The sequence below is a fragment of the Oreochromis niloticus genome, linkage group LG1, assembly GCF_001858045.2.
Source record: "Oreochromis niloticus isolate F11D_XX linkage group LG1, O_niloticus_UMD_NMBU, whole genome shotgun sequence".
Classification (NCBI taxonomy): Eukaryota; Metazoa; Chordata; class Actinopteri; order Cichliformes; family Cichlidae; genus Oreochromis; species Oreochromis niloticus.
Genome location: NC_031965.2, coordinates 12,878,393 through 12,898,807, shown reverse-complemented (window position 1 = coordinate 12,898,807; position 20,415 = coordinate 12,878,393). Strand labels below are relative to the sequence as shown.

The 20,415-nt window shown below is 40.5% G+C and overlaps 1 protein-coding gene across 1 annotated transcript; it reads right to left on the bottom strand.

Moving 5' to 3' along the window:
* Window positions 1–1,382: 1,382 nt before the first annotated feature.
* On the bottom strand, window positions 1,383–3,221 carry LOC109202223 (uncharacterized). Its single transcript, XM_019359025.2, has 3 exons — window positions 3,004–3,221; window positions 2,577–2,859; window positions 1,383–2,449 (listed from the first exon to the last, which is right to left on the bottom strand). The coding sequence occupies exons 1-3, from the start codon at window positions 3,093–3,095 to the stop codon at window positions 1,778–1,780; spliced, it is 1,047 nt and encodes a 348-aa protein (XP_019214570.1). The 5' UTR covers window positions 3,096–3,221; the 3' UTR covers window positions 1,383–1,777.
* Between the last annotated feature and the right edge of the window lie 17,194 nt (window positions 3,222–20,415).

Below are 20,415 nucleotides of genomic sequence, written 5' to 3'. Positions count from 1 at the left end.
CTGTCGAGAGAGAAAGAAAAATACTATCCTTAAATTTCAGACTAAAGCCCATTTATGCAAAAGTTATTAACCATCACCTTTCTTTAATTTTCTTTTTTTGTTGTTGGCTTTCCCTATGACAGTAACGATTGGATCTGCAGGAACAGTTCAGATTTCTGTTTCTAAACACTTTCAGATGAAATTGACTGAACTGTGTTTCTCTGGTGTTGTTTTTTGTATGAGAATGAACAATAAAAATGACTCTTTCTTAGATTTTCTATACATATATCTACAAAAAAAAAAACACATCCACGTCACTTTTGAATGTATTTAGTTTCTCAGCATGAAAGAAAGCTCAACTGCTCTGCTTTCATTTAGAGCTCATTTCCAACACGAATTCTTTTTTTCAGTTCTCTCTCATGAAGCCAGCTGTGTATTTACACCTCAGAGAGTTTGATCGGAGAAAGGCCCAAACTGGAATTTTTGGTATTTTGGATATGAGGAGTTGAGCTTAGATTAAAAGAAGTTAGAAACACATGATATGTCAATTAAAGCTCAAATCTAAGGTATTTTTACAGAAAAGGTTAGTATATTAAATTGTAATCATTGTAATTATTTAGATCAGGTAGCTGTTAAGCATACAGTATATTTATTGCAGAGTGTAGTTGGTGTGTTTTCACTTTGGGCAGCTTCTTTTTTTTAAATTGATTTTTAATCAGAAATAACCTGCGATTTTGACACAGTGTGTAGTGAATACTCCACAGGAAAAAAGCTTTTAGGGTAATTACGCAAAACTAGATGTTTCTAAAACTTTTAAGTGAAATAAGGAGCAGTCATTAAAAAGTATCGCTGTACTGCTGTCACTCTTATTTTTTTAAAGACAGCCAGAGCGTATCAGAATTCCAGTTTAAATCCAGGCGTTTCTGCAGCGTCCTGGTCCACCAGGGCTGAAACAGAGACCTACATGTTTCCATCAGCGTGAAGAAAAGCGCACGTGTTAAAGCGTTCTGAGTTTGTGGCGTCTGTTATTTGTTGATTTTAACTCAAGATTGTAAATACACTGTGAGGTCATGGCTGTGTCTCATGACTCAAACTGAGGGCTAATCGTCATTACGTACCAAGTTTACAGTTTTGCACTCAAATTCACTGAGAATGCTTGTTGTTTTCACACCAACCGAACCTCCTCACTCTGAATGTTCACAGCTCTTCATGTTTGTCCTGACACCACAGGAAGACTCTAGTATTTTCTAACAGTCCAACTTGTAAAAAACAGTGTTTGTGCTGTAGGTGGTGACGGAGATGTCCACACACTTTACTGAAGTAAAAGCACTAATGGTTAAAAAAAAAAGACTCAGTCGTGACTAAATGTTTTGTTGTGTAAGAGTAGCAAGTATGATTTTGCAATTACAGTTTTTCTCGATTGCTAAAACACATTTCTTGAAACTACGCCTCATATCCGCACAACAGTAAACACAAATCCATAACATCTCACTCAATTCCCCAAACATCCTATTTCCAGGTCAAAATGAAGCTCTACACCCAAAACTATTCACTCCTGCTGAAAAACCGAACTTTGCCCTCAGACATCAAACACAAGCCCTCAAAAACACACACACTACAACAGAGTTTTGCACACTGGTACAATTAATTCAAAACAATAGTTCCAAAACAATTAGGTTGCTTATGGTTCTCCCCTTCAAAACCCTTGTCACATGATAAACACAAAAGACGCAACCAATGTATGTACAGTGGCACATTGTCATTCATGTACTATACAGTACAACACACACCAGAAACATTATCCCACCACAGCATCTTGTCTTTGGTCTGGGTCAGGCCAGAGAATCTCATCCACATCACAGGCTATATTGGCCCCAGCCAGGCAGCGGGGGTAAAATCCTCTTGCATGCCTGATCCACCCCTGGCATGCATCTACTGATATCTCTAGGCAGGCCTCTTCCATGGCCTGAAGGAGGTGAACACGGACATAAGGTTCTCGGTCATACACTTTCCACCGCCATGCCGAAAATAACTCCTCTATCGGGTTTAGAAAGGGGGAGTATGCAGGCAGAAAGATATTAGAAAACCTTGGGTTATTGGTAAACCAGTCACGAACCAGAGCAGCGCGATGGAAGCTGACGTTATCCCACACAACAACGTAGTGAGGCTGCTCTGGCTGTGCTGGTTCCCTGTAGTCCAGCTGGAACATATGTTGTCTTAAACCATCAACAAAAGCAAGGAGAAGCATAGTGTTATAGGGTCCTAGTACGGCATGGCGGTGGAGTACCCCTCGTTGGCTGATGGCTGCGCACATAGTGACATTCCCCCCACGCTGACCAGGGACATTTACAATAGCCCGATGGCCAATTATGTTCCTCCCCCTTTTCCTTCTTTTGGTCAGGTTAAAACCTGCCTCATCCACAAAGATCATTTCATGGGGAACAGGCCGTCCTTCAATCTCAAAGATTCTCTGCAAAACACATAACACAGTAGAGTCAATCGGTACCCTGAACCAAAGTTCAAGAGTGCTGAGATGGCAGCATAAACTGCCATGCTGTGATGGTACACAATACCTTATACAGTATCAAAACTCATACCTGAACATATTCCACACGTTGGTTTTTCACTCTGTCAGAGTTTCGTTCGAAAGGGACTCGGTATGCCTGTTTCATCCGGAATTGATTCTTTCGGAGGATGCGGTCAATTGTGGAGAGGCTGATGGCATTTATGCCTCGAAAAAGATGATCATCCTCAATCACTCTCCTTTGAATCTCTTGCAGGCGGATTACATTATTTGCAATTACCATGTTTACAAGTTCCCTCTCTTGCTCCTCCGACAAAAGCCTTAACCTGCCTCCACCAGGTGGTCGTCTCTGTGTCCTACAAAAATAGAAGCACTCATTACTGTAACTGTCACACATTCATTTTACAGGAAAATAATGGAAACATACTGAAACTCAAGACACATAAATTCAGTAACTTAAACGTTACTGTACAAAGCAGTCTTACTGCAAGTACACCTACCTGTTTTCCTCCCTGAAGGTTCTGATGATGGAGGCAACAGTGAAGCGACTCAAATTTGGTTGTACTCGTTGCCCAGCCTCCCTCATAGTCATCCCATGGACAAGGACATGGTCAACTAAAGTGGCTCGAATTTCATCCGAGACTGACTGTCTTCGTGCCCTTGCTCTTCCCCTTCCTTGTCGCCGTCGTTCTCCACCTCCACCACCTCCTCCTCCTCTTCCACCACGTCCTCCTCTTTCTCCACCACGTCCTCCTCCTTCACCACGTCCTCTTCCTTCACCACGTCCTCTTTCTCCACCACGTCCTCCTCCTTCACCACGTCCTCTTTCTCCACCACGTCCTCTTCCTTTGCATCTCTTTGGATCCATTGTTTCAAACCTGAATGAGCTGACTTTGGCCCTTTTATCTATCCATCGCAGGTTCTGATTGGTGTGTGCTAAATTTTGACTCCTAGTGTTTCCACCTGGTTAATTGTGTGCTAATTGGGCTCAAGCTATGCTGACTTAAGTTAACATTATTGCATGTTAGTGCTTTCTACATGACTACATGGTGTAAGCACTGTAAAATGTAGGGATTTGTGTGTAGAGTTTTGCAGTACCAGTTCACCAAATTTGAGTCATGTGTCAAAGCAGGGAATAGTGTTTATAGTTCAGGGAAATGGGTGAGCTTTTTGACCAATAGCGTTTATGGTTTTGAAATTTTAGTTTAGAGGCCTGGTTATAGTGTTTAAGCAATCGAGAAAAACTGTATTGAACAACAACCATGTTCTCAATGAACCCAAAAAACTCATTAATATCAAAGCTGAATGTTTTTGGAAGTAGGTTTTAGTTTGTTTTTAGTTTTAGCTATTTTAGGGGGATATCTGTGTGTGCAGGTGACTATTACTGTGCATAATTATTAGGCAACTTAACAAAAAACAAATATATACCCATTTCAATTATTTATTTTTACCAGTGAAACCAATATAACATCTCCACATTCACAAATATACATTTCTGACATTCAAAAACAAAACAAAAACAAATCAGCGACCAATATAGCCACCTTTCTTTGCAAGGACACTCAAAAGCCTGCCATCCATGGATTCTGTCAGTGTTTTGATCTGTTCACCATCAACATTGCGTGCAGCAGCAACCACAGCCTCCCAGACACTGTTCAGAGAGGTGTACTGTTTTCCCTCCTTGTAAATCTCACATTTGATGATGGACCACAGGTTCTCAATGGGGTTCAGATCAGGTGAACAAGGAGGCCATGTCATTAGTTTTTCTTCTTTTATACCCTTTCTTGCCAGCCACGCTGTGGAGTACTTGGACGCGTGTGATGGAGCATTGTCCTGCATGAAAATCATGTTTTTCTTGAAGGATGCAGACTTCTTCCTGTACCACTGCTTGAAGAAGGTGTCTTCCAGAAACTGGCAGTAGGACTGGGAGTTGAGCTTGACTCCATCCTCAACCCGAAAAGGCCCCACAAGCTCATCTTTGATGATACCAGCCCAAACCAGTACTCCACCTCCACCTTGCTGGCGTCTGAGTCGGACTGGAGCTCTCTGCCCTTTACCAATCCAGCCACGGGCCCATCCATCTGGCCCATCAAGACTCACTCTCATTTCATCAGTCCATAAAACCTTAGAAAAATCAGTCTTGAGATATTTCTTGGCCCAGTCTTGACGTTTCAGCTTGTGTGTCTTGTTCAGTGGTGGTCGTCTTTCAGCCTTTCTTACCTTGGCCATGTCTCTGAGTATTGCACACCTTGTGCTTTTGGGCACTCCAGTGATGTTGCAGCTCTGAAATATGGCCAAACTGGTGGCAAGTGGCATCTTGGCAGCTGCACGCTTGACTTTTCTCAGTTCATGGGCAGTTATTTTGCGCCTTGGTTTTTCCACACGCTTCTTGCGACCCTGTTGACTATTTTGAATGAAACGCTTGATTGTTCGATGATCACGCTTCAGAAGCTTTGCAATTTTAAGACTGCTGCATCCCTCTGCAAGATATCTCACTATTTTTGACTTTTCTGAGCCTGTCAAGTCCTTCTTTTGACCCATTTTGCCAAAGGAAAGGAAGTTGCCTAATAATTATGCACACCTGATATAGGGTGTTGATGTCATTAGACCACACCCCTTCTCATTACAGAGATGCACATCACCTAATATGCTTAATTGGTAGTAGGCTTTCGAGCCTATACAGCTTGGAGTAAGACAACATGCATGAAGAGGATGATGTGGACAAAATACTCATTTGCCTAATAATTCTGCACTCCCTGTACAGTATTCTGAAGGTCTAAAATGTCACTGTGTGTGCGTGCATGTGTGTGTTTTATGTATATGGATTTTTGAATTATTACTCATAATATAACATTGTCCAGACATGGCTGGTAAGGACATGAGGAGGAAACAGTAGGAGCTGTGTGAGGTTACTAAAGGCAGTGGATCCCTCAGCAGCTGGATTACAAAGAGCACAGGTAACATTAACACATGTACCAGTTGTTGGAGAGGTATTCCAGTATAAAAATAATAATAAGCACAACTGAAATGTTTTGCTTCTATAACATTTTTCTGTCATCATTTTATTATAGATTAAGTGTAAGAGTTGTTAAGTGTGGATAATTAAATAATAGTGTATTGCAATAGCAAGTTGTGCCTTGTTCTTAGATGGACAGCAAGTGGAGAGTGATAGATGAAATGAGGGGATGGAAGGAGGCACAGGCAGGGTCTAGTTTATTTCTGTTTTTTGTTGCCTTATGGTTCCAAGTGCTGTCACCAATCTTTGCATTTTGTTATTATCTCATGACACTTGTTTAATCAGCTACCATCTCTCCTATGGACTTTTTAATGTCTACAGTCTCAGATCAACACAGCGCTGCCCTCCAGCACTATCAGCAGCAGGAGCAGCAGCAACCCCTCAACAGCAACATTGTACCCATCAGGTAAAACATAGGCTACGTTTGCTTTGCCTCACAACAGTGATATAGTATGATGCGATTCCATATTAGATTCTTGATGAATGTGTGTTGTTGTTATTCAGCCTGGTTCAATGTGCCCCTTTTTAGCTTTGAGCACCCGCCCCTATAAACGTCTCTGCACGGTCCTGGTTGAGATGATGGATAGTTAACACAATTATTTACAGAGTTTGTCAAAAACTGTAGATTCATCAAACTTTAATAATTAGAAGGTCAGAGACGACTGCCCATAAAACAACAAATGTGACCTTGATAATGAGTTTATATTGTGAGAGCTCTCATTGTGTACAAGTTTGATTAAATAATGACCCACACTGTAGGAGGAGTAATGACTCATGTGAGCAGACAGATGGACGACGGACGGTTCCCCGTGGCAGGAGCTCATCGGTCCTGCAGCCGGATGAGCTGAAATGTGACTTAATGCTTGAAGTGGGGACTCGTCTCTCTCTCTGATTCCACTCCTCGTGTCTTGTTACCGCTCACCAGAGATACAAGCAGAGGAGTAGGCAAGCAGAGACACAGGGAGGGAGACGTTGAGGCAGCAAACATTTAAGAAAATGTTTTCCTGATTTTTGAGCCTCATTTTGAAGTTGCATGAATAGTTTGTTATAGTCAAATTACAGCTCAGCTTGATACCAGTGTCAATTTATTTAATATATATATTTTCAATAAAATCCACATCACTCTCAAGATGTTATTGTCCTTTTAAATTCTCTTTTAAATCGTAAAGTGCAAAAACTCTGAACACCTTAAACAGCTGAAACAACTTATGAATATAAAAAGGACAAGTTGTTCCAAAAGTCCTCCTCCCTCTGTGGTTTGGTGTCTGATGACACTACATGCATGATACATGCTCAATATAAATCTTGCCACCGGTAAGGATCTCAGTCACAAAGAGAAATCCTCAACACATAATACTCACAATACATGAATCACACCTGTCATCATGTGCACCAAAAAGAGATCAATAGTGTGTTTCTCAGTTCTTGCAGCACTTCCTGTCACCTAAAGTCTGTTGACGTCTCCAGACCAGCCCTAAAGAAGTGCTCCCTGATCTTTGAAATTGAATACACTGAGAGTGTCTGAATAAATCAAATTACTGTCAAGCCCCCGAGATAAAATCATATATGCTCTCAGTTTGTAGTTTAATTAGAAATCAGAGCTAATATTCTACTGAAAGCTTAGGGGCAGCCATTGCACCCTCCCAAATAGTTAGTTATCTGTCGTTTGACAAAATCAAGCTTTTGTTAAGCCCCCTTTTGTTAAGCCCTCTTTTGTTAAGCCCCCTTTGTTTGGCAAACCTTTGAGGTTTGCCAAACAGAAACTTCTGTAATAAATGTTTCTAACAGTAAATATTTTTCAGACATTTTTTCCATCTGTCTATGTGTTGTCCCTTAATCTGAGCTGTAACCAAATGAAGCAGAGTGTAATTACTTCCTTCAAGCCATCCTGTCACAGTGAGTGTAATCTACAGTATAATATACTGGCTCTTTGTGATTTACAATGTGAGCTATTCATGGTGACCTGAAACAAGTGTGTGGTTGGCAGAGTTGGTTTATTGTGGTGCTTTTCAGTGTTTCGGCAGGGTCTTGCACATGAGCACAACATTTCACAAACAGAAAACAAAGACTGAGAAATTGCTTTTCAACTTTTTTGGACAGATTAAACATCTTAGGCTACAAATAGATTATCAGTGCGTGAATTCACAGTTGCCTCCAACACAAAATCCTCCATTTTCCTCCATTTGCCCTAAGCTAACAGCCTTTCCAACAACAACTACAACCTCGCTGCAGTCCAAGATGCATGTGAGGATGAAGATATAGAAGAGATGGAACTTCAACAAAATATGGCAAGACCCACGGGCGACCACACTCCGTTACCAAGTCCCAATCCCAAAAAACTGAAAAGCAAAACTACTGGGAAGCAGGTGGGCAATGAGAATATATATGAAGTCTTGCTAGCCTTCACAAAAAGATGTGAAGAAAGATTTGATTCACTTAACAAGACACTTTGAATGAAGCATCAAAGCAAACACAAAGGCAACCAAAGAAAACAAAGAGGAAATTGACAAGCTAAGGACAAAGATGGAGTCGCTGATGAAGGAAAACAAAGAGCTGAAGGAGAGCTGTCTGGAGAGCGCACGGTACCGCAGAAGATGGGACCTCAGGCCTGACAGAGAAAGAAAATGAGAATACATGTGAAACGGTGATAGGCATTCATAGACCTTGAAGGAATTAATATATTTGATACTGAACTAAAAAGACGTCAGTTCCCAGATGACACAGTAATGTTTTTGAAGGATTAATCAATGCTTGATAAAGCTTTGAATGGAATTTCAGTTTTTTCTAAAGCTTCAGACCTGAATCTAAAGAAATGTTCACTTTATAATTGTTGGAAAAAAGCATGAGGACGATTCCCGTGAAAAGTGACGTTAAATATTTAGGCGTTTATTTAAAAAAGATATCAAAAGTCAAAAAAGCTAAAAGATAAAACTGATGGTATGTCCAAAACACTAAATCATTGGCTAATGAGAGATATTACAATTTTTGGATGCAATCTATTATCAAAATCAGAGGGTGTCTCAAAGATGGTTTATCCAGCTTATTCATTATACATTACCCCGCAAAGTATTAAAAAGATGAACTCCAATCAATCACTTCACTCAATGGCTGGAGTATTTAAAATAAACTGGATAAAAGCCTTCCTCTCAAAACCTGACTCCATATCGTTCCAAGGTGATCAGCAACACAGGGGCACCACAGGGGACTTTCCTCTCCCCCTTCCTCTTCACCCTCTACATCACAGACTTCAGCCACTGCACAGAGACCTGCTATCTTCAGAAGTTTTCTGACGACTCAGCGGTGGTTGGATGCATCAGCAGGGATGATGAGACGGAGTACCGGGCTGTGGTCAACTCCTTTGTCACGTGGTGTGAGCAGAATCATCTGCAGCTCAATGTGGCAAAGACCAAGGAACTGATCGTGGACTTCAGGAAGACAAGGAAACACTTGACCCCTGTTTCAATACAGGGGGTCAGTGTTGACATTGTGGAGGACTATAAATACCTTGGAGTCCACATTGACAATAAACTGGACTGGGCTAAAAACACCAAAGCACTTTACAGGAAGGGCCAGAGTCGTCTCTATTTTTTGAGGCGACTGAGGTCCTTCAACATCTGCCAGAAAATGCTGAGGATTTTCTACGAGTCTGTTGTGGCCAGTGCGATCCTCTATGCTGTGGCATGCTGGGGGAGCAGGCTGAGGGTCGCAGATGCCAACAGACTCAATAAACTAATCCGTAAGGCCAGTAATGTTGTGGGGATGGAGCTGGACTCCCTCAAGGTGGTGTCGGAGAGGCGGATGTTGTCCAAAATAAAGACAATGTTGGATAACACCTCCCACCCACTCCATGACATGCTGGTCAGTCACAGGAGCACGTTCAGTGAGAGACTGAGAGTACCGAAAAGCACCACTGAACGACACAGGAAATCATTCCTGCCTGTGTCCATCTCCCTATACAACGCATCTGCTTAACACACTGTTTACTGCTACAACTACATGTTTCTTTCCAGCTATTTATTAATGTGTGACTTATGTGTATATATATATATATATATATATATATTGTACTATTCTTAGTTAGCGTGTTGTCTGTTTTGTTAATATTGGTTTATAATGGAGCACTGTAACAAAAAAATAATTTCCCCCAGGGTTCAATAAAGTATTCTGTTTCTGATTCTGATTCTGATAACCCCAAAAATATTTTCAAAAAGGTGGGAGGGTTGGATTTTCTCCTGAAATGTGATTTTGATATTTGGAAGTTGCCTGTCAAACTGTCAGAATATCATAAGCAAGTCTTATCTTATTGGAAGATGGTTTTTGCCCATGACCTCACGCCCCATGGCTCCACCTTGTGGAATAACAGGACCATTACAATTAATAGGAAGTCATTCATTAAAGAATGGCATGGAAAAAAACATCTTTATAACAGATTTACTTGAGGAGAAGGGGCAGTTTCTCAAAATATGTGTTTTCAATGTTTTCAAAGTTTAACATTCAGTGTTCCCTTAGAGTATATAACAAAGTTTGTAATGTGATCCCTTTACTTCTGTTGAGTTTGATACAAAATCATTTATGTTACTCTAAAGAACAAATAAAGCTGCCCTCTTTACGGTTAAATCAGATTCCTGAAACTAATAATGAATAATAATGAAACACTATTAATGAATGTGTTTCATTTTTTGTACCAAGTAAGTCTTGCGCATGTTAGTGTTACCAGAAAAGAAAATGTAAAATGTCATAAGAATATGGCCCATTTTTATTGTAAATGTTTATTTTTTGTTTTTGTTGTTTTGTTTTTTCCTATGTTTTTTGCTCAGATGTAATTGCACCAATGTTATCTCCCATTGAGAGTTTGTAAATTTGTGCAAAGACTTTAAAAAACAAAACAAAAAAATTGCTAAACCATCCTTAACTGAGCTTCTGTTGCTGGCCGGACTATAATAACGGTGACACCTTGAAGTCAAGCGCAGGAATCAGAACAAAGGAAGACGAAGCAGAAGAGAAATGGCAACGACCAGCAAGAGAAAGAAATATGCGTGCAGCACCTATCACGGCCTAGTATTTTGGGTCATGTTGCCAAAGAGAGACCCAAGGGTGGTATTTATGCCAAGAAAAAGATGGCTATCCTGTTAGCTACAAGCAACATCCCATTCACGTTTGCAGATGTTTTCAACACGTCCATGAAGGATATGTTCCCGGATTCGGAGATCGCTCGCCAAGATCTCTAAGAGTTAGGGTTGCCATCCATCCCTTATAATACAGAGTCCTCCCGTATTTAAGATAAAGTCGTTAAATATTCTAATTAGTGTTGTTATTATTATTTCAAGTAAGCAGCAAGTGCAGTACAGTTAGTAGAAAAACGGCGTTTTCATTTCTGTGCACTTTGATAGGTGCCATTGCCCAGAATTGGACAAGGAGGTGATTAAACTGTGCCTAAACCAACCCTTTGGTCTGATATGTGATGAAAGCACAAACAGAAACACAGATAATGTATGTATTTTGTATTTATACTTCTCTTATAATGTAATTTGTGGCTGTCGTCAGTGAAAATTGCTCTCTAAATAAATATTATTTTAGAGCTATTCATGGTGACCTGAAACAAGTGTGTGGTTGGCAGAGCTGGTTTATTGTGGTGCTTTTCAGTGTTTCGGCAGGGTCTTGCACATGAGCACAACATTTCACAAACAGAAAACAAAGACTGAGAAATTGCTTTTCAACTTTTTTGGACAGATTAAACATCTTAGGCTACAAATAGATTTTCAGTGCGTGAACTCACAGTTGCCTCCAACACAAAATCCTCCATTTTCCTCCATTTGCCCTAAGCTAACAGCCTTTCCAACAACAACTACAACCTCGCTGCAGTCCAAGATGCATGTGAGGATGAAGATATAGAAGAGATGGAACTTCAACAAAATATGGCAAGACCCACGGGCGACCACACTCCGTTACCAAGTCCCAATCCCAAAAAACTGAAAAGCAAAACTACTGGGAAGCAGGTGGGCAATGAGAATATATATGAAGTCTTGCTAGCCTTCACAAAAAGATGTGAAGAAAGATTTGATTCACTTAACAAGACACTTTGAATGAAGCATCAAAGCAAACACAAAGGCAAACAAAGAAAACAAAGAGGAAATTGACAAGCTAAGGACAAAGATGGAGTCGCTGATGAAGGAAAACAAAGAGCTGAAGGAGAGCTGTCTGGAGAGCGCACGGTACCGCAGAAGATGGGACCTCAGGCCTGACAGAGAAAGAAAATGAGAATACATGTGAAACGGTGATAGGCATTCATAGACCTTGAAGGAATTAATATATTTGATACTGAACTAAAAAGACGTCAGTTCCCGGATGACACAGTAATGTTTTTGAAGGATTAATCAATGCTTGATAAAGCTTTGAATGGAATTTCAGTTTTTTCTAAAGCTTCAGACCTGAATCTAAAGAAATGTTCACTTTATAATTGTTGGAAAAAAGCATGAGGACGATTCCCGTGAAAAGTGACGTTAAATATTTAGGCGTTTATTTAAAAAAGATATCAAAAGTCAAAAAAGCTAAAAGATAAAACTGATGGTATGTCCAAAACACTAAATCATTGGCTAATGAGAGATATTACAATTTTTGGATGCAATCTATTATCAAAATCAGAGGGTGTCTCAAAGATGGTTTATCCAGCTTATTCATTATACATTACCCCGCAAAGTATTAAAAAGATGAACTCCAATCAATCACTTCACTCAATGGCTGGAGTATTTACAGTTTTTTCTGATTGCTTAAGCACATTTTTTGTAACTATTGGCTATTTTTGCAAAACTCTACACACAAATAAGAAAACCTGTCACCCAATTATCAAAACATTGTAGTTCTCTTGCAAAAGCGAACACAGCTAGATTAACCCTTCACACCTTCGTAAAAATGGTGTTTTCGTATCAAACAGTACACACAAGCCATCATCTACTAAGCACACAATGCGCCAACTGCATACTGATGGTATGAATACAAAACACATCTGGCTTTTGCTTTCTCTGTGTACAGATGTCAATTTGAGGTCACACTTTTGTCATAGTGTCATGTAAACATACAAGGATCCAAACTTCAAGTATTGGTGTTTATTCACACTCATCAAAACCAAGACAAAGTCAGAACACAAAATAGGAATTTCACAAAAAAAGGAAAAAAAAGACAATCAGCCTACATCATGTCGTCTTTCTGGGTCCGGCCACAAAATTTCGTCCACATGGCATGCGATATCCTCCAGTCCAAGGCACCGGGGAAAATATCTCCTTGAATGCCGTATCCAGGCCTGACATGATGCCTGGTCAATATCTCCACATGCCTCCTCCATTGCCTGTAAAAGGGCTACCTGTTGATGAGGATGACGGTCGTACACTTTCCAGCGCCAGGCAGAGAAGAACTCCTCGATGGGATTTAAGAATGGAGAGTATGAAGGGAGGTTGAGTGCCATGAAGGATGGGTGGTCTGTAAACCAGTTGCGGACCAAAGCAGCCCTATGGAAACTAACATTGTCCCATATGATGACATATCGGGTCTGCTCTGGTCTCTGAACAGTGAGCATGTCATGCAAGGTGTCCAGGAATGCAATAATGTGTGCAGTGTTGTATGGGCCTATGGTTGCATGATGGTGAACAACACCATTTTGGCTTATAGCTGCACACATGGTTATGTTACCACCACGTTGTCCTGGGACATTGATGATGGCACGGTGTCCAATAATGTTCCTGCCACGTCTCCTGGTTTTAGTGCCAGCTGAGCTACCTCCAGATCAATGCCAGTAAAACCAAGGAGCTGGTGGTAGACTTCCGCAGGCACAAACATCCTCCACTGCAACCACTGAACATCCAAGGTATGGACATCGAGGCTGTGGACAGCTACAGGTACCTTGGTGTTCATCTGAACAACAAACTGGACTGGACTCATAACTCAGACGCCCTCTACAGGAAAGGGCAGAGCAGACTGTACCTGCTGCGGAGACTCAGGTCGTTTGGAGTAGAGGGCCCACTCCTGAAGACCTTCTATGACTCTGTGGTGGCCTCAGCCATCTTTTATGGTGTGGTCTGCTGGGGCGGCAGCATCTCTGCTGGGGACAGGAAGAGACTGAACAGGCTGATCCGCAGGGCCAGCTCTGTTCTAGGATGCCCTCTGGACCCAGTGGAGGTGGTGAGTGACAGGAGAATGGTGGCTAAGCTGTCATCCCTGTTGGACAACATCTCCCACCCCATGCATGAGACTGTGACAGCACTGAGCAGCTCCTTCAGTGGGAGACTGCGGCACCCACGGTGTGGGACGGAGAGATTTCGCAGGTCTTTCCTCCCCACTGCTGTCAGACTCCACAACAAAGACTTTAACTGATCAAACACACACGTCCACACATGTGCAATAACACTAATGTGCAATAATCTTTTCTGGCATCGTTGTATTTTTACTCAGTTGTATATAACATTTGTATTCTATTTTTATCTTATTGTATATTTTATTCTATTTTATTCTACTGTATATTGTATTTTATTTTATTCTATTCTGTACAGTTGTGTACTGTATTTATTCTTATTTTATTTTATTCTAATTTTTGCTTCATAACTTTTGCACTGTCCACTTCCTGCTGTGACAAAACAAATTTCCCACGTGTGGGACTAATAAAGGTTATCTTATCTTATCTTATCTTATCTTATCTTATCTTTACTGAGGTTAAAACTGGCCTCATCCACAAAAAGTAGCTCATGTCCCATTGCATCTGCTTCTAGTTCCATCACTCTCTGGACAAGACAAAACAAATGCAACACATCAGGCCCATGCACAGCACTACAGTATGCACTTCCAAATTCAGAACCAATGACACTGGCTTACCTGCACATAGTCATATCGCAGTTGCTTTACACGTTCTGTGTTTCTCTCGAAAGGAACTCTGTAAATTTGCTTCATTCTTATTCTGTGGCGCGCAAGTACACGACTTAGTGCAGAAATGCTTGCACTGTGTACATTTTGAAAGATGGTGTCATTATCAATTGTGCGCTGCTGTATTTCACGCAGTCTTATTGCATTATTGGCAATCACCATGTTCACTATATGGGTCTCTTGCTCTGGAGTGAACATTCTGCCTCTGCCCCCAACAGCTGGACGTCTAGCAATTCTGTGAAGTAACAATTTCAGTATTTTTGCATGTATGGTAGTGTTGTGTTTCTCATTAGAGTATGGCAGTGCTACAAAGTACTTACCGATTCTCATTTGGAAATGTCCTAATGATGCCTGCTTGTAGCTGCTCAGTTTAGGCTGAACCCGTTGGCCAGCTTCCCTCAGGGTCATCCCATGGTTGATGACATGGTCCACTATTGTAGCTCTGATGTCATCAGTTATTCTGTTTCTTACTCTTCTTACCCTTCCTCTTTCCCCTCCTCGTCCTCTTCTTGCTCCTCCACGTCCTCTTCCTCCAACTTCTTCACCTCCACGTCCTCTCCCTCGGCCTCCTCTGATTCTCACTCTTGCTGCTCCTTCCATTGTACTCCACATAGACAGCTTACCTGTGGCCTGTTTATAGTGCTTAGGCTGATTGCAAAGTGGACTAATTATCTAAGACAGTTTTCACATGTGAAAGTGTGCCAGACAGTTGGCAAAATAGTGTTAATGATAGCCATACATGTGTATAATTTTGCTAGGAGTGTGTTGGGAATGTGGTAATTGAGTGTAAGCAGTGAGTTGTGTTTAAAGTTCTGCAAAAAGAGTGTTGTGCAGTGAATTGTGCCTACAGTTTTGCAAAGTGTGTGTTACAAAATGGCAAACTGAGTGCAAAGCAGTGTTTGTGCTTTTAGTTTTGCAAACTCAGTGAGTGGTTTTGTATTAATAGTTTTAGAAATTGTGCTATAAGAATCACAGTTAGGGTTTAAGCATTCAGAAAAAACTGTAAAATAAACTGGATAAAAGCCTTCCTCTCAAAACCTGACTCCATATCGTTCCATATCCCCAAAAATGTTTTCAAAAAGGTGGGAGGGTTGGATTTTCTCCTGAAATGTGATTTTGATATTTGGAAGTTGCCTGTCAAACTGTCAGAATATCATAAGCAAGTCTTATCTTATTGGAAGATGGTTTTTGCCCATGACCTCACGCCCTATGGCTCCACCTTGTGGAATAACAGGACCATTACAATTAATAGGAAGTCGCAACCTCCATAAATCTGAGCGTACACACTTTCTGTCTGTCCTAGTCTTCCATCCACCAGCTGTTAGGGTTAAATACCTAACAGCTTTACTTTAATAAAGAGGCAGAGATTAAAAAAAATAAACCCTTTAATAATAAAAATAAAATTTTGTTTTAAAGTCTATATCTTCAGGCAGCGGCTCTTGCATGGATCCTCCGTTGTATGTGTGCAACAGCAGCACTGAGCTCTCTCCGAGTGATGACTTTCAACCTGTTTGACTTGGACAGCCGAGAAGCCTCCGAGCCTACAAGCCTGAGCAGGACCAGTCTGGGGACACCATGCCTCCTGGTCAGAAACTCAGGACTTCTCAGTCCAACAGGACTAACCTGCAGAAGAACACCGAGAAAGAAGTGCATGTGAAACCAGTCCCTCATCACATAGGAACATGTACAGGCCAGATGGAGATGTAGTTTTAATGTTAAAGTCATTAAAGATTAAAGAGCACAAACAATTATAGTGTGCGTTCTAACCTCTTTATGAGCTCTGTAGATGAGAGTGGAGTAAGCATGAATCCTCTTTTTGGTGCGTGGAGGGATCCTACGCGTTACATGAACAGTCGCCTTCATGTTTGCTGTGTCAAGTTCCTTGAAGGAAAAAAAAAAGTCATGAAGAGAAATCACCCAGTGAAACTTGCAGAATCTCTTTTATAAGGCCACTGGTGATGAAAGCAAAAGGGCGCACAGGGAGTGAAACTCGTACTCTAATCAGCACAAATTGGAAACAGCTTAGCTTGATTAGGGTTAATTATTTTTACCCACCTGGCTTTAAAACCCTGAGTGGGAGGAGGGAGAAATGCCACGCTCAAACAAAAACAGGAGCAGGGGCCCGTTCTTCGTACCTCGCTAAGTAAGTTAGCCGGATTTGAATGTTGACGATTTCGCGTGATCTTGGATCGTTCGGTTCTCCGAAGCTCATCTGGGACTTGCTGTCATAGCAACAGATCCGTAAGCGTAAACCTGCTCGGGAGCAGGTTTACTTTATGTAAACAGGATTAGATCGCGGCCACTCAGGTATGTCCGCTGCAGTTATATGAAAGCAAGAGCGATATTTCTCCACTGCTTTACCATAAATAAATATTATCAATATAACTAAAGATAATGCAGCATTTGATTCTTGTATTGATGTCATACAGATACATACAGGTCATTTCCGAAAAAAAGGGAAATGTACTATTAATCATCCTATTACATGTAGTAGATCATGTCAGATGTAATTCATATTTTAGAGTAGTAATAGTAAATTACTACGTGCAATCAAGATGAGAGACCATGACTATAAAAGCGAAGGTGGATTTGGGAAGTCTGTCGCAGCCATGTCCTGTCCGTTTGTACGCGAGCAAGGAAGGTGCAAGATTGATAAGGAGAGTTTACAGAATTTAGCGTATATTGCGGGATAGACAGGATCCTTTAGCTCAGCGCGACAGTGTGCTCATAGAGAGATATCGATATATATATGAGAGAGAGAGAGAGTTGCGGTCAGGTGTAATTTTTAAATTTTGATGATTTCTTTGAAATGTTCTTTTTCCAGGGTTGAATGATTGTACAGCGTACATCTTTAATTACTTTGAGAAAAAAAAAAACTAGAACTGGTGCACAAGTTTGAATTTATTTTGAATTTCTGAATTTCCACAGGGTGGAAAGTACACATACAGGTTCACATACATACTTACACCCCCACTAATATCTGGTTAACCATTTGCCATTTGCAGCTTGACCAGATGCGTTTGGTTGCCATCAACAAGCTTCAACAATGCTGCATAATTTTGGCTCGATATTTGACCACTCTTCTCGGCTGAAATAGTGGAGTTAATTTAAATTGGTTGGTTTCCTGTCACGGATCCAGCTTTTAAGCATAGTCCACAAATTTTCAAAAGGATTGAAGTCAGAGCTTTGGGAAGCAATGTTCCCTCTAAGCTGCGCACGTGCGCAATTGCGCACTGTTGGCACGGTCTCTGCGCAGAGAAAATCTGCGTTGCGCACACAAAAAAAATTCTAACCTGAATTGAAATTAAAGTAAATATGTGCCGACACCAGTGTTTTAGCTAGCAAAGCGTGGCTGATGTGGAGTGAAGCCACGTTAATGACAACGTGTACAACCATTGGAGATGTGAGCAGGACAGACGGAACAATTGACGGAAAAAGTGTGGACTTTATACCAGTTTTTAAATTGTGTTGATAGGCCACGTAAAACCAGAGTTATGATTTAAAAAAAAAAATGCAATGTTTGGTTTTCTTCCTGAATACTATCGTTGTTTATATTCACTGCGTGAAGAAAGGGTAAAAACGGCGTTTTATAAGGAAAACGCTCGAAAGCACTCTCCGCCTGTGAGCAAAGACGAAACCAAAACACCCCACACCCTTTCCCATTGGTCGCAAAATGTACCATGTCGACCAATCAAAACATGGCATTTAGTTGTTAAGAAACGGGGGGAAGTTTTAGGAGTGACGGCGGTGTTTTGAGATGTGAGAGATTTGCGACGTTTAGCGCAAATCTTGTGTAGTTAGTGTGTGGTGTAGTCAATAGTTTTGTTGTGTGTGTCAGAACAATGAGGCGACTGCTGAATATTACAGGTGTTACAGGAGTGATACATCTCCTGTTGTCAGGCCTGCCGGTATCAGGCTGTTGTTCTCCTTTATCTGATAGTGGACAGAAATTAATTTTTGGAGGGGCACAAATAATTTGTGTGGCATCAGATTTGATGCAGAACAGCTGATTGTTCTGTAAGTATTTTGAAATGTTTGTTTAAAAAACCGCCTTGGCATCATTATTAGGTAAACAGCTGCAAAAAAACTTGTTTGCAAAACTCAGTCACTTTTTTGAAGAAGTAACTATATAATTAATTGCCCAACATTGGTCATTATATACTGTATTTTGCAGACAGAGAGTTACAGGACTCTCTCACAGACCACAGACTCATAATACAAGTCAGAGTTTTATTTATTTTTTTTTTTTTAAAAAGAAGAAAGAAAGAAAGTTGTGTTTTCAAAATTGGAGTTCAACTTATTTTTACTTCCAATAGTGTTAATATACTACACAGGTCATGAACAAGATTTTTTTTTTTTTTTTTTTTTTAAACTTTCATTGTAACTGGGCTAAAGCAGTTAATTAAAAGTAGTCTAACAGAAATGTAAATGCTGTAATTTTATTTTATTTTTTAAATTTTAATTTTAATAAACCATGTAACTTGGATGGATTCAATGCTGGCGAGACCACAGTGCACACGTCTAATGTCGCTCACAGTGATCCAAAGGATCGCTCAGGGAGTTTGTGTGTTCGCTCAGACACATGAAAAATTAGAGGGAACATTGTTGGGAAGACCGCTCTAGAAGCTTAATGTTAGCTTGCATTATTCATTTCAAAACCAGTTTTTATGTGTGTTTGGGTAATTGTCCTGTTGGAATACCCAGTTGTGTCTAGCTGTTGATTTCACTATCTGTGACCACATCCTCATTTTAGTTTTGACAGCATTTCTAATAGATAATGGAAGATGGCTTGAGCATGAATTGAGGCTGCAGTTTGGGGAACTGTTTTGCCTCAGAGGGAACTGGTGGTGGCTCCTGAGCCAGGCAGATCCCCATGTACTAATGACAAGTATATAAATTGAAAAAGGAAGGGAGGGTCAGGCACACAAAATGCAGCTTGTAGTGTCTGGGGGCCATATTTAGCAGAGAACCAGAAGGGAGGTGTATGGAGATGTGGTCCCAGTCCTGAAATTCAGATAAATTTATCTCTAATTGAGGTGAAGTTGACAAAGTTGGAAGTAGTCCTTCTTCTTCATTATTCCAAAATAGCTTCAGAGTATGATGCTACCACCACCATGCTTGACAGTTGGAGCAGTTTTCTGTAAAACATGTTCGAAAGGGGTTCAAATCCATCATCTGTCTCGGCCTTTCTATGTGGCGTTTGTATGTTGTCCTGGTGTTTGCGTGAGTTCTGAGTACTCTGGCTTGCAAATTAGTGGCTTAAGTTGATAGGTTAATCTAAATTGCCTACAGGTGTTATGTGTGTGTGTGTGTGAATGGTCTTCTGTCTCTGTGTATCAGATGGGTGAGCTGTCCAGGGTGTACCCCACCTTGCCTTGTGGCAGATGGGATAGACTCTAGCCCCCCCAGAAAATCCAAAATAATTCTGAGCTTGTGCACCCAATTCCTGTTTTTTCTTCTTTTTTTTTTTTAAACAACCATTAGAGACATACGCTGAGCAATCATTCCTGGAAAAACAACTTTTTATGATTTGAAGAAATCATAAAAAGCCTCAAATTACCATGACATCTTTTGACCACATATTTTATGCATTTAACTATGTATATTTAAATTAAATGCTACTTTTAACTGTTCTTTACTTTCTCTGATTTTGAAATCAAGATATACTGGAGATACATTTACTTGAGTACTGGACTAAAATACTGAATCTGCACTACAGTACTGTAATATAGACCTGGTATACATAAATAATAAACAACAAGGGAAGTTTATGTCTATTTGTTTTTTTTTCTGCTGGTATATTTTTCTCAGATTATACATAAAAAGTAGTCTAAATACTGTCAACATTTACACAATACACCAACTGTATATTCTTTACAGTGATGATGACTTTAATGGCAAAGAACAATGCATGAATTACATTTTAAGTAATGTGCAAAAGTACAGTTTTGTGGTACTCAACGAGTGTTTTCATTTAATGCTGCTTTAA

Bases quoted from the DNA above. Each gene is read 5' to 3' on its own strand.
- LOC109202223 (XM_019359025.2), bottom strand. From the start codon at position 3,095: ATGACTATGAGGGAGGCTGGGCAACGAGTACAACCAAATTTGAGTCGC. The intron at 2,860-3,003 runs GTAGGTGTACTT...CTATTTTTGTAG, and splicing joins ACCTTCAGGGAGGAAAACAG to GACACAGAGACGACCACCTG. The intron at 2,450-2,576 runs GTATGAGTTTTG...TGTGTTTTGCAG, and splicing joins AACGTGTGGAATATGTTCAG to AGAATCTTTGAGATTGAAGG.